Source organism: Rana temporaria, chromosome 10 (assembly GCF_905171775.1).
Source record: "Rana temporaria chromosome 10, aRanTem1.1, whole genome shotgun sequence".
Taxonomy (NCBI): domain Eukaryota; kingdom Metazoa; phylum Chordata; class Amphibia; order Anura; family Ranidae; genus Rana; species Rana temporaria.
The window spans coordinates 135,900,222-135,912,827 of record NC_053498.1 but is presented as its reverse complement, the minus strand read 5'-3'; the positions used below and the strand labels follow the sequence as shown (position 1 = coordinate 135,912,827).

Sequence of the window (12,606 nt, the reverse complement as noted above, 5' to 3'; positions counted from 1 at the left end):
AGTCATGCAAAAAAAAAAAAAAAAAAAAAATCAAATAAATAAACACATATATTAAATTTCTAACAGCACTAAATTCAAGTGGAAAAATATTCAGTTCTTATTAATGTGGGAAAGTCCAATTCAAGTATTTAGAAGAACCCATTCTTACCTGGCTTAATAATAATAATAATAATAATGTTAAAAGTATATATATATGTATGTAATACATATATACAAAACATATATAATATATATATATCACATACCACATTATATACATATGTACACATGCTTATACCTATATCAATATACAGACAGGGTATTCAGATATAGATAGTACACTGTAATTAGCCAGGATGACCTTAGATTTGTTTCCACAGAAAATTTGGAAAAAAAGAAAAAAGACACGTTAAAATTTTGTAGATGAGTTGGAGATGGCTTATGTCCTACTGTGCAATATCAAGTTTAGAAAAAAACTCCAACCTGATCATTTCTTCATATTTTTTTATTCTTTTAATATATCATTCCATTTTTTTATTTTATTTTTTTGCTACATTTAAGTATGTTTATTTTCTTCTTTTTTTTTAAATGGGTGCTATAAAGTGTGTATTAGAGATTGTAGTGTAGCCGCTGATTCAGTAGAACCTCTCTTTACAACCACTGGCCCCTTTCCTAATGCCTATACTTACCCGCAAAAGAAGAACATTTTTTTATTTTACATTTTTCATTTGAGGTATACGACAAATAGAGGGCATCAGGAAAGGGAAGTTCATAGTGATTGCTGTGATGTTTTACAGCATATATAAAAAAAAAATTGCAAAACACCACTCCTATCTTCATATAGTTAACCGTTTGGCTTCTGAGAAACCACACTGTATGTTTCACACATTGATGGTTTTCTTAGTTGCAAAAGGGTTTGAGAGGCATTTATTACCAGACTCATCTCACAGATAAAATATATTTATACGTTAAAAAACAAAACAAAAAAAAAACCCTGCAAAAAAAAAAAAAAAAAAAAGCACACGTAACTGATCGAGGAGGAAACCCACAAATTAAATATATAACTACAAACTTATATTAACAATCTGAAGATTACAATCCTCCATATTATCTGAACATTACGTTATTTTATTCTCTATAAAATTCAAGTTAAAAGTCGGAATCACGCATTTCAGTGCTAAAGTGAAGTCGGACATCAGGACTTCCAAGAAATCAGAAGCTAAAAAAAAAAATAGTTAAAGCAGGGACTAGGGGCTGAAATTTGCCTGCTGATGCTCAGACATACAGCCTACCTTTTTGCAAGCTTACTTTTTTTTTTTCTATATTTTTTTTTTTTCACTTTTGCTTTTTTGTTCTATATATAATAACCTTTACAGAAAAAAATACTGTACAACTTTTTCTTTTAAATCAGAATTAATAAGTTGCTCTGACATCATTCATTGTGAACACTTGAGGCTTTTTCCTCCTCATCTATTTGCTGTTTGCTTATTTTTTTTATTTTTTAATTTTTTAAGGTAACTAAATCGAACTCGTCTAGGAATCGTTGAGGTGGGTGGGTCCTGTTAAATTTGTGTCTGATAAGTTAAAGAAGATGGAAGCCATTCTGTAGTGCTTTGAATACTTGTAGTAGCGCTACCAACATCCACTTACTAAATCTTAAATAATCCCGGTCCGAGAACTTGCACATTGATTTAACACTCAAATGCTGCTTTCCTTTGGCAGAAAACCTTGTTGGATTTGGGTAGAAAGGGCCACAGAAGCCTATCTAGTGACCGTTATAAAAAAAAAAAAGGGAAAGGAGAGCAGAATGCTTATTTAAAAGCTTATTTATGATAAGCCGAAAAGAGAAAATAAGAAGCCTCCGACCATAATATTTTATAATTTTTTATTTTTTTTACTGAATAGTTTTCTACCTGAGAAAGAGGGCATCCTGTGCTATAGTTATTGGTCTGTAGAATTGAGTGCTAGCCCCATCTGTTTCCTCTAGAATATAACAACCGCTTTGCAGTATGTAGACATTTGATGTTCCACTAAAGGTCACACTATAGCTGGGCTACACAGAACAGTTCAAAGTGGAAGAGAACCGTGGCTCTACTGACTCCTGAGCAGCAATAGTTTCTTGCTTATGGAACTTTCTTCGGAAGGTGCTACAGGAATCCCACCTCTTATGACACATTTATCTACCCCCACTAAAATTTCCAATATTTTATCAAGCAATAACAGCACGTCAAAGAGGGGCTGAAGGGATCCCCAACCGTCATGAGGTTTAGCCTGGCTGCTTATACAAGTCTTATGTTCAATACGCCAGAACAATGCCAAAATAAATAAATAAACCAGAGCAATTGGTGCAGAGGAAAAAAAAAAAAAAAAAGCTTTCTATATAAATATTTATAAAATAAAACAATAGCTTCTCGGGAACAACCCAGAGAGAAACTGGAAGAACAGGAGAGAGAGCCTCATCACAGGGCGCCTGATAATGCTAATCAATAAATACCCATAACCCAAGCCCAGCTGACCTCCTCCCTTGCCACAAAACACATAGAAGCGTTATCCTTTTTTTTCTGGCATGCTAGAGCTGGAGTAGCGAATACCCCATCTTGTCACCCCTTTTTAAAAGGGCCAGCAGTTGGATTTTTTTTATATTAAGTTGAGTCATACAGAAATATGCTTTGTCCCATTTGCTCTCAAGCACCAGAATGAATAGATTGTAATGGAGGAGGCCAGCAAACAGAAATGCCCCCTTGAGTCTTGTCTACTGATCACTTGGTCAAGTCCCCCCTTGCAGAAGTCATTTTAAGCTGCTTTTTTTTTTCCTTTAATTTACTATTCCTTCACTTGTTCTTTGTATTTATTTTTGGGGTGTTTGTATGGGTTGTGAGAGCAGGGCCCTCATTGGGAGTGACTTATAAAACATTCAAAGTTTAAAGTAGCTTCAAGGGAACTCAAGGTTTAATGGAGTTGTGAAGGTATCACAGTGGTTTGTAGAATCCCCTGCGCTTGCGTTGATTCCTTTCCTTGGTAAACATTCACCATCAGCCAAGGAATCCTCAGAATCTGTGTTAAGATCATCGTCCTCATCATCGTCGTCGTCGTCATCCTCTTCATCATCATCATCATCATCATCTTCCTGGGACAGGTCATCGTCGGCATTCCGGCAATTAGTCGTCTCAGTGTTTTCCCTGGAGCCACTGTCAGGCCCATCCTGTGGCTTCTTGCTCAGGTCTAGTGAGTCATTCAGGCCTACCCCAGCAGCATTTTGTAGGAACAGGAGGGAGCTGTGAGTGTCTGTGCTCAAGTTGAGAGAGCTGTCCAAGTTCACGCTTTGATTTTGGAGGTCAAACTCGGGAGCACTATGAATTGATCCTTCTGGACCAGGAGAAACAGAGGGTAGCTCCCCTCGTTCTTGTTTCTCGTGTTTGCGCTTGTGTGAGTCCATTTGAGACATTCCCACCACAGTGTGCTTACAGCCGGGATAAGTGCAATGAAAGTGTGAGCACTTCAACTTGTATTTGCAGTCGGGCACTTCACAATCTACGCTGGAGCTGAATTGGCAGAATCCGGCAGCACTGATGACGTCCTGCTTTCCGTGGTGCTTGCGGTGCGCGGTTACTTTAGTGCTGTCAGTGCATCGGAAGCCACAGCGCAAACAGTGAAAGTGAGTGCTGTTCCCTGAGAACTGGCAGTCAGGGAAGTTGCAGCTAAGAGAGGATTTAAACCGCTTAAAGTCATCCAGAACCAGGTTGTCCACCCTATCGTGGTGTTGGGCGTGCTTGTACATGTGTGTTCGGCCACAGAATTTGTAGCCACAGTTCTCTCTGGTACAATGATAATGGGTCACCTTCAAGGAGAACTGGCATGATGAATCTTTGCAGTCTTCATATAGATCGTAACGCCTGAATCCTTCCAACATCATCCCTTCATCCAGCATTTTGCGGGAAGAAGCGGTCTTGCGTCGTTTACCAAAAGGTGACATATCCTCAATGATCCAGAATCGTTTTTTGGCTCCAGAAGCTGTTGGCATGGTGATGGTGTTCCCTGCAATTAGAGAGACTTTGGTATAAGTATCTGTATATAAGAATCCGATTTAAAATTAAAAATGTGTATGTAAAGGTATTATGGCAGGTAATGGAATTACTTAGAAAATTATTCTGTATAAACATTGACAGAATAACACATTGTCATTATCATTTGTGTGCATGTAGATTATCACACTATATCGTTCATTAAAAGTTGTGCTAATTATGTTATTTAATGCCTTCTGTCTCTTTCAACCTTTTTTCTGGTTTTCACCTCACTTCTATATATAGTAATATGATTCCCTTTGTATATGTTATCAATTTGTATACAATGTCTTACCAGATGTGTATACCTATTGTCGGAGGATTACATATCCAGAACATTAACTTGCAACCTCTGTATTTCTTCCCTAATAGACACTGGCGTTTATTTCCTAAAACTGGAGTGCAAATTCTGGTTCAGTTCTGCATAGAAACCAATAGGCTTCCAGTTTTCTTGGCAAAGCTTAAAGCGGAGTTCCACCCAAAAGTGGAAACTCTGCCTATCTGCCTCCCCCTCCGGTGCCACATTTGGCACCTTTTGGGGGGGGCGGGTACCCCTCACCCACTTCCCCAAGATTGCACCGTAGCAACCTTGGGCCCCTCGCCGCATGCACAATAGGGAACCAGCTGTGAAGCCAAAAGGCTTTACTGCCATTTTCCCTTACCACGAACGGCAGCGTCAGCACCCGAGAGCCAATCGGAAAAAGCGGCTGGGGTGCCAACATCGCAGGATCGATGTACAGGTAAGTGTTCTAATGTTAAAAGTCAGCAGCTACGGTATTTGTAGCTGCTGACTTTACATTTTTGGGTTGGGGTGGGGGGGAACGCCTCTTTAATAGAACAAGCTGAAGTAAGACATTGATTGGCGACAATGCACAGCTGCACCAGGTTTTGCACACTCGTTTTAATAAATCAACCCCTTTGTCTATTTATTCAGCTACCGTATTAAGCCTGGCACACACTAACAATGTGTAAAAAAATAAATAAAAACAAACAGTCTGGTCGAAGCCGCTGTACTAAACAATCCAACGTTAGTACAGCGATCTCCCCCGCTGAGATTTTGTGTTCTGACAGCTCAGAACAATCTGATCAGCACTCTTAGCCATTGGGTGAGAGCCCTAATCAGGAGCTGACCGACTGCTGGTTTTCCAACATGCTCGTCCAGCAGAAGCCAGCCAAACGGATGGCTTCTGTTGGACCAACTAACATACACACGGGCCTGAACGTCGGACGTTTTTTTTTGAACTGGCCGATGTCTCCCGACATTCAGCCCGTGTGTATTAGGCGTTAGGATGCTGCTTCTTCTCTAACTCGAGACAAATTTTATTGTATCAGAATACAATAGCCGGCAATGGGAACTTCATCCATCCATGTGGATGGAGGAACTGAGAGAATTCTCTCGTTTATCCCACCCGGCTGAGTGTTCATGGCCAGCTTAAGACAACTGTCAATGGCGCAGTTGGGAGATTTATTTTTTACTTCTCGTTCTGGTGACAGCTGTAACATTTTTAATTGCCTGTTTTCAGTCCTAAAGACAACTGTTTCAGGCAAATAAAGAGCAGCACTGAGTTTTGATCATATACAATTTAGACCATGAATAATAAGACATATTTAAGCAGTCTTTAGCAAATTTAGATGGGCACACGTAGGGAGAAATCTGTATGATTCATTTGTCCATAGATCACTGTCAAACTACCTAAATGAGTAGGCAGAAGAAGAGTTACAATCTTAAATGACTTATTCAATGCTCTGTATGTGTGAATATTTAGATATCTTACTAAACTGAGGGTTAGCTTTTGACTTGGTGAATAACGTCTCTGCACTCTGGTGTGGTCTTGCCTGATCAAAGCTTGATGGGCAAATTTGGCATAAAGCTGTATACGCAGGTTCCCCGAGATACAATGTACAATAAATAGCCTTACTGGCTTTAATAACATAGACTAACACGTAAGACCCCTTTCGTACAAGCTTTCCAATCAGGACCGCTTTCAGGTGGACCTGTTTGGAGTTCCATGTGAGTTTTATGGGCAGGTGCGTAACCTTACCTTCAAGAAAGCAGCAGCTCCTAAACTCTGGTAAAAGCCTATGTGTACATATGGAGTGGAGTTTAGGAGCTTTGGCAAAAAAATGCCAAAAGCTCCTAAACCCAAGTTTAGGAGCTGTATTGTACATGAAGTCAAAGACCCCTTTCACACTGGGGCGGTTATCAAAAGCTTTAGCACTGGAAATCGCCTCTGCTAAGTACCTGAAAACCACCTCCCATTCATTCAAGTGTGACTTTTCACACTGGGGCGGTGCACTTGCGGGACGTTACGAAAAGTCCTGCAAGCAGCATCTTTGGGACAGGTTGGGAGCACTGTATTTAGCGCTCCCAAAACGCCCTGAGCACTGGAATGAATGGGCAGCGCTTCCAAAGCACCTGAAAAGCGCTATGGAAGAGCCACAATACAGGGGTTTTTAACCCCTTCCTTGGGGTTAAAAGCGTCCCGCTAGCGGCCAATAAGCACAGATTAAACAGCACTACTAAAATGAGCATCTCTTTATCGCTAAATCGATCCCAGTGTGAAAGGGGTCTAAAAGAGGCCCAAATCTGTCAATCACTTTTACAAGATTCCCAGAATAATTAGTCATCTTTGATCATCCTGATATTGTTGGGCGTCAGAGGGAGAAATGTTATCCCTGTGCTCACCTTCTACTGTTAAAAGTCCTTTTAAGGGCTATTATCTCTGTGGCCTTAACTGCCCCAGTTTCCTAAATCCTTCCACGTGTATATGAACGTTACATTTCCCTGTTAAAAAATATTCTTGGTGTTAAGTTCATAGGAAAAAGGTTGTGTTCAAAAACTACCCTGGGGTAGTTCTATGTAGTCCAATTAGGTTTAAACCGTGCTTAGCAGACTTCTTTATCAAAATGGAATTTAAGGCAAACTGCTAAATACACTGTTGAAATACAATTACCGTAGTGTGTATATATATATATATATATATATATATATATATATATATATATATATATATATATATATATATATATATATATATATATATATATATATATATATATATATAATGTGTGTGTGTATATATATATATATATATATATATATATATATATATATATATATAATTTTATTTTATTTTTTAAATTTTTTCACCCACCAAAGCGAATTGTGGTTCTTTACACATGTCTGCCAAGCTACACAGCAAGGCAGGTAACACGCTTATCTTCTAGTTCAGAAATTCAGCTGCCTGTTTCCCCTCTTCCTATTTTGCTTTCTTATTGGACAAGGCTCATCATCATCATCATCATCTCTGTCAAATGAAGGTGATCCAGGAACCAGTGAAGCTGAACCAGGTAGTACGTAAAGTGATCTTCTTGGCTACAGCAAATGTTTGAATGCCACCAGACTGTGATGGTGTTTGGCTGGTAAAAACTGTAAACTTGTATTTCAAATGTGTGTTTGTTTGCCTGGAATTAACCTTTAAAGCCAACTTTTTTCTAGTTCTGGATAGAGGAAAGATTAGAAACGCTGCCAGGATTTTACTGCGGTCCAGGGCTCTGCTAGAGAGAATTCCCTTTACTTCCTTGCCCTGCTGCAATGTTTTTACCAATCATTTAGGCTGCATTCACACCTGAACGCGGCGTATTGTAGCGCGATTTGCCGCGACAAAACGCAGCGTTTTTTAGCCTACAATACGCCGGAGGGGTGATTTTACATTGTCGGCTATGCCGAACGCCGCCTGAAAAAAAGGGTCCGGGACTTGTTTTGAGCTTCAGGCGTTTCGGCGTGAAGATGTGAACCATCTCCATAGCCGACAATGTTAATCACCCCTCCAGCGTATTTCAGCGTCGGGCGTAAATACGCCTAGGTGTGAATGGAGTCTTAGTGAGGGTAAATCTGCAACAGTAGCACAGACAGAAATAAATATCTGACAGGGGTTCCAGAGGAAAAAAAATACATGTTGCAGAGTTGCACTTCTGTTTGGTGAAACATTAACAGGGCAGGAGGTAAGGGTAAATCTCTCCAGCAAAGCCTTGGATAACAGTATACCTATCCTAAGACAAAGGGTACGTATTAGCATTTAAAAAAATAAAATAATAATGGTGGGAGGAAGGGGTGGCCCTGTAGTTGGGCTTAAAACAGACCAAACTTTAGCTGGCTATACATTCGTCGATTCATGATGAACTGGCCCAAATTTGCTCAGTGGGTGTCAATTCCCTCCGGCTGGAAAATTGTCGGCCGAACAGAGCCTACATCCAATTTTAACAGCTAGCAGGGCTGACTATCAAAATACAATAGCCACAGATGAATACTCTTCCATACATGCTGTGTAGCATGGATGTAGGAACCTGTTGGATTTTTTTCTTCCAGCCCCACAGGCTGAAGAGAAAAGTAAGTACCCTTCATTCTGTAATAAATCTATTGCAGCATTTAGAAAACCAAAATTGGAGATATAGCTTTTCCTTTCTTGAAGATGGAAGTATTTTCATGTATCAGCAATGGGAAGTTCACAAGATTAGCCCGTGTATTACAAAGTCTACTAGGCAGGCATTAGCATAGTAAGATTTTACCCTCAACCTACCACCAAAAGTAATACTACAGGTCTTGCTAGAACTCTTTGTTCAGAAATAGGCATGAGCTTGAATTGGATCAAAACCCAGAAGTCAGCTGTCATTCCTGGGCCAATGTACCATATTAGGTCAATGACATTGACCCAATATGGTGGCCATGTGAGGTCAATGATGTTGTCTCTGCCCCTTTGTGTACATATGCTGCAGGGTGGGGAATGCTTTGCCTGCAACTCATTGGCCCAGGAATGACAGCTGACTTCTGGGTTTGGAACAGGCACAACCTCAGCCCTATTCCCAACACATCCATACCAGAATCAACTTATTTTTCCTTCAATGGCAAACAGGAAAATCAAACTATTCTACATGTTATTTATTGCTGTTCCTTGATTTCCACTCCAGAACAGGATATATCTATGGCACTGGTGGTGACGAGTTCTCCTGAACTTGGAAGGGAAATGAGGAAGATTGGCACAATTCCATGGGTTTGCAAGGTTGTTGGCTTTTAATGAAAACTGCCACTCTACCACAGCCGATACTCTAAAGCTTTCAGGTAAAGAGTATATTGTTTGGTTTGTCTCCAAGTGAACAGTACACATGAAGTACAAAAACAAACGGAAAGATAAGTGATCATTTTACTTAACAGCCAGCAAATACACATATTAAAAAGTACAATTTAAATTGAACTGTTCATGTTACGATGTTGGCAAGACGCGAATTTTGTTCTGTAATTCAGGATACACATCATTTAGTATGGGAAGGATGGCATAGAAGAAGCTGAAAGGTACCTGCTGCGTCCTGTACTAGTGGAACATCACTTTTGACTGGAGCTTGCGTGGCTATTACTGGTGTGAAAGTTGGAGCGCTGCTTGTTGGCACCACGATGCCCCTGCTAACCCCCAGGCTGGCAGTGATCAGGGAGTATGAGACACAGGATGGAGACAGCAAGTACGGAAGGGAAGAGAGGGGAGGCCTGATCAAGGCAGGAGGAAAGGTAAGAGCATGAGGCATAGCCGCTGTTGGAGGTGGTGGAGGTGCATTGTGGGTGAGAGCGTCGTCAGAAGCAGAAGGGACCAGGCAGCCTGGAGAATGTCGAGAGAAAGCAGGAAACAGAACAAGAAGGAGGGGAAAAAAAAGAAACGGAACAAAATGAACCAAATGAGAAGCTGAAAAGAGATAATGATGAGATGAAATGAAACACTAAACAGAAAAGGAGTGTCTGGACTCACAGCAGTGGGCTAAGTGGATGGAGTTAAATGCTGGTTAGTACAAACTGATCAGAGCAACTTCTTTGTTATGGCGACAGTTAGATCACATATTCTGGCTATTAGTAACAATGATGTGTGAGTTATCTAACCTAAATATAACGAGACCAAGAGTCGGACTCACAATGTAAAATATCATCCAACTCAATCCTTACCTGCATCGGTACTTTCATTGCCCACAGGAGTACTGGAGCAGCTGCGATCAGGGTTGGAGGACTCAGACGACATCCCACCAGGACTGCCCAAACCGGTGTAATCCATATATTCATCAGTCTCTGTGTCCATCATACTCTGACCTGGAGTGTGAAACATGGGATTTTCTGGACTTGGGGCTGTGCTGCCACTCATAGGTGTTTGTGGAACCAACTGGAAAAAAAGAAACAAGCCAATCAGAGGTTGCCATCAGTTTAAAGAGCAATTCCACCTTTACACTTAAAAAATGAAGATGAATTCCCAACACCCTCTCCACTTCTTTGGACCCACCACTGCACTTGTGCTAAAATCATTGGCTGTCCATATACTCTTAATAACCGTGCTATAGCCAGACAACGGCTACAGTGTGGTCGCACATTGCCGGGAGGGCGCCATATGATGTCCTCCCGTGATCGTGCTTTTCGTGCGCGCCCCCTACAGTGTGTATCCACAGGCATCTGTGATCGCTGTGTTCTTGGGACACCGGTGATCACAGATCGTGGTAAAGAGCCAATCACAGCGGCTCTTTACCATGTGATCAGCTGTGTCCAATCAGAGTGTAAACAGGATTTGCCAGTTATCTGCATTCCTTTCTTCACGCTGACAGTGTATGAGGGGAGGAGGGCCATATCTAGCAAATCCACACAGGGGATATCTATACTGATAATCGGGGCACTGATCATCTGGAAGTGAGGTAAGGCCCCTTTCACACTGAGGAGTTTTTCAGGTTTTTTAGCGCAAAAAATAGCGCCTGAAATACTCCTGCCCCAACATTCTCAATGTGAAACCCGAGGGCTTTCACACTGAGCGATGCGCTGGCGGGAGAGAAAAAAATCTCCTGCAAGCAGCATCTTTGGAGCGGTAAGAGGAGCGGTGTGTATACCGCTCCTTCCTATTTATAACAATGGGAAACCGCGGTAATACCGCCCGCAATGCGCCTCTGCAGAGGCGCATTGCGGGCAGTATTAACCCTTTTTCGGCTGCTAGCGGGGGTCCCGCGGCAATTCCGAAGGTATAGCGCCAACGCACCTTACGCCCCAGTGTGAAAAGGGGCCTGAGTGAAGGAGGACTGCACTAAGGTAAAGGAAGCTACTTAGGGAAAATAATTTGTACCTTTACAACCCCTTTAAATGTAGGAAGTACAGATTGAGGAATTTCTTCTATCCTGTCTAGGCAGCATGTGTCTTTAATTTACCTGTCCAGGTACACGATCAAAGTTCTTTCCCAGCATCCTTCTCATGTGTTTGCGGGCATGTGATGTCATCTGGTGTTTTAGCAGGAAAGAAAACTGACAGCCATCCCGAATGCAGTGAAAATGACTGTTCACCTGATTGTATTTGCACCCTGGAAGACAAAACACAGAGAGGAGAAGTTATAAATAATTTAGTGCACATCACTCAATCGGTTACAAAGTCATGAAATGTTTGATTGTAACTTCCTCAGCCCAAGTTTTTCTTCCTCTGTCTCTATTGCTGCTTGCGTTGGGATCAAATGATTTATGTATATATGCAAAGCCAAAAATGTCCTACATTAAAAGGCAAAATGATTGATTATGATGTCAGAGGTTTATGGCATAATGCTATGCCAGAGTCTAAGGGGTTGATTTACTAAAGGCAAATAGACTGTGAGGGGCCCTGGGGACAATTGGGCCCCTTACAGGTGTAATGCAAAAAATTAATAATAATAATAAAAAAGACCTGCTTTTCAAACAATTAGATTAAATTTCCCTTTCTTCTTCTAAGTTTTGGACATGTGTTTTTTTTAAGGTGGGCCTTCATCCGTTTTAGGTACTTTTTTTTTTAAAGAACTTTTATTGCCAGACAACACATTAGTCAGTACAAACAATATCCAAATATGGGCAAGTATAACATCCAGCAAAGAGATACATCAAAGCATACTGTCATAATAAGTGCCACCATAAAGAATAGAGCCCACTGAGCTAATACAGCAAGCAATAGGCCTGCACACCAGTCTTGCCTAGCAAAGGTTTTTTTACCCATGTTTTAAGAGAAACACAAAAAATAAAAAAGGGAAAATATACAACAAACGGAGCAGTTCAAAATAACAAAACCACATAAGTGTATTATGTCACCCCATGTACCATAAACAGGGGGCGCCCCCATTCGTCTCCATTTCCCCCAATCAACCGCAAAAGAAAGTGCCTATCCGCTCAGGGGCTTCCTTGAGAATCGCTGGAGAGTCCTCCCAACGGAACCACACTTTAGTAATTTTTTGGGCTTTTTAGGTACTTTACAAATCTTTCTTCCTCCCTACCTCTTGTTGCACAAATAATTTTTTTTTTCTTGAATCCATGTAATCCATGTAATACTTTGACAGGTTCCGGCCTGTACTTTTTGTTTTTTTGCCTTAAGAATGATGCCCCACCCATTCCCAAATCCTTCTGGGACACTTGCGTCACTTATCCATGAAGAATTCGGGGCAATGTGTATAGCACACCGGGCAATTTCAAGCACATTGTGTATGGACTGTGGCGTGTCTTTAATGGGCCGGATGTAAGAACCTGGTTAAGACTTGTAATAAGG

The 12,606-nt window shown here is 41.0% G+C and overlaps 1 protein-coding gene across 5 annotated transcripts in view; it reads right to left on the bottom strand.

The window, feature by feature from the left end:
• Positions 1–692: 692 nt before the first annotated feature.
• Positions 693–12,606, bottom strand: part of CASZ1 (castor zinc finger 1) — a 421,265-nt gene continuing 409,351 nt past the window's right edge. For 4 of the 5 annotated variants that reach the window (XM_040326347.1, XM_040326344.1, XM_040326345.1 and 1 more), the window contains 4 exons: positions 11,259–11,407; positions 10,027–10,237; positions 9,395–9,688; positions 693–4,014 (listed from right to left, as the gene is read on the bottom strand). In XM_040326347.1, the coding sequence (XP_040182281.1) occupies positions 2,912–4,014; positions 9,395–9,688; positions 10,027–10,237; positions 11,259–11,407 (1,757 nt within the window). In that variant the 3' untranslated portion in view covers positions 693–2,911. The remainder of the gene's footprint in view (positions 4,015–9,394; positions 9,689–10,026; positions 10,238–11,258; positions 11,408–12,606) is intronic. The other variant, XM_040326348.1, reaches the window with a different exon arrangement.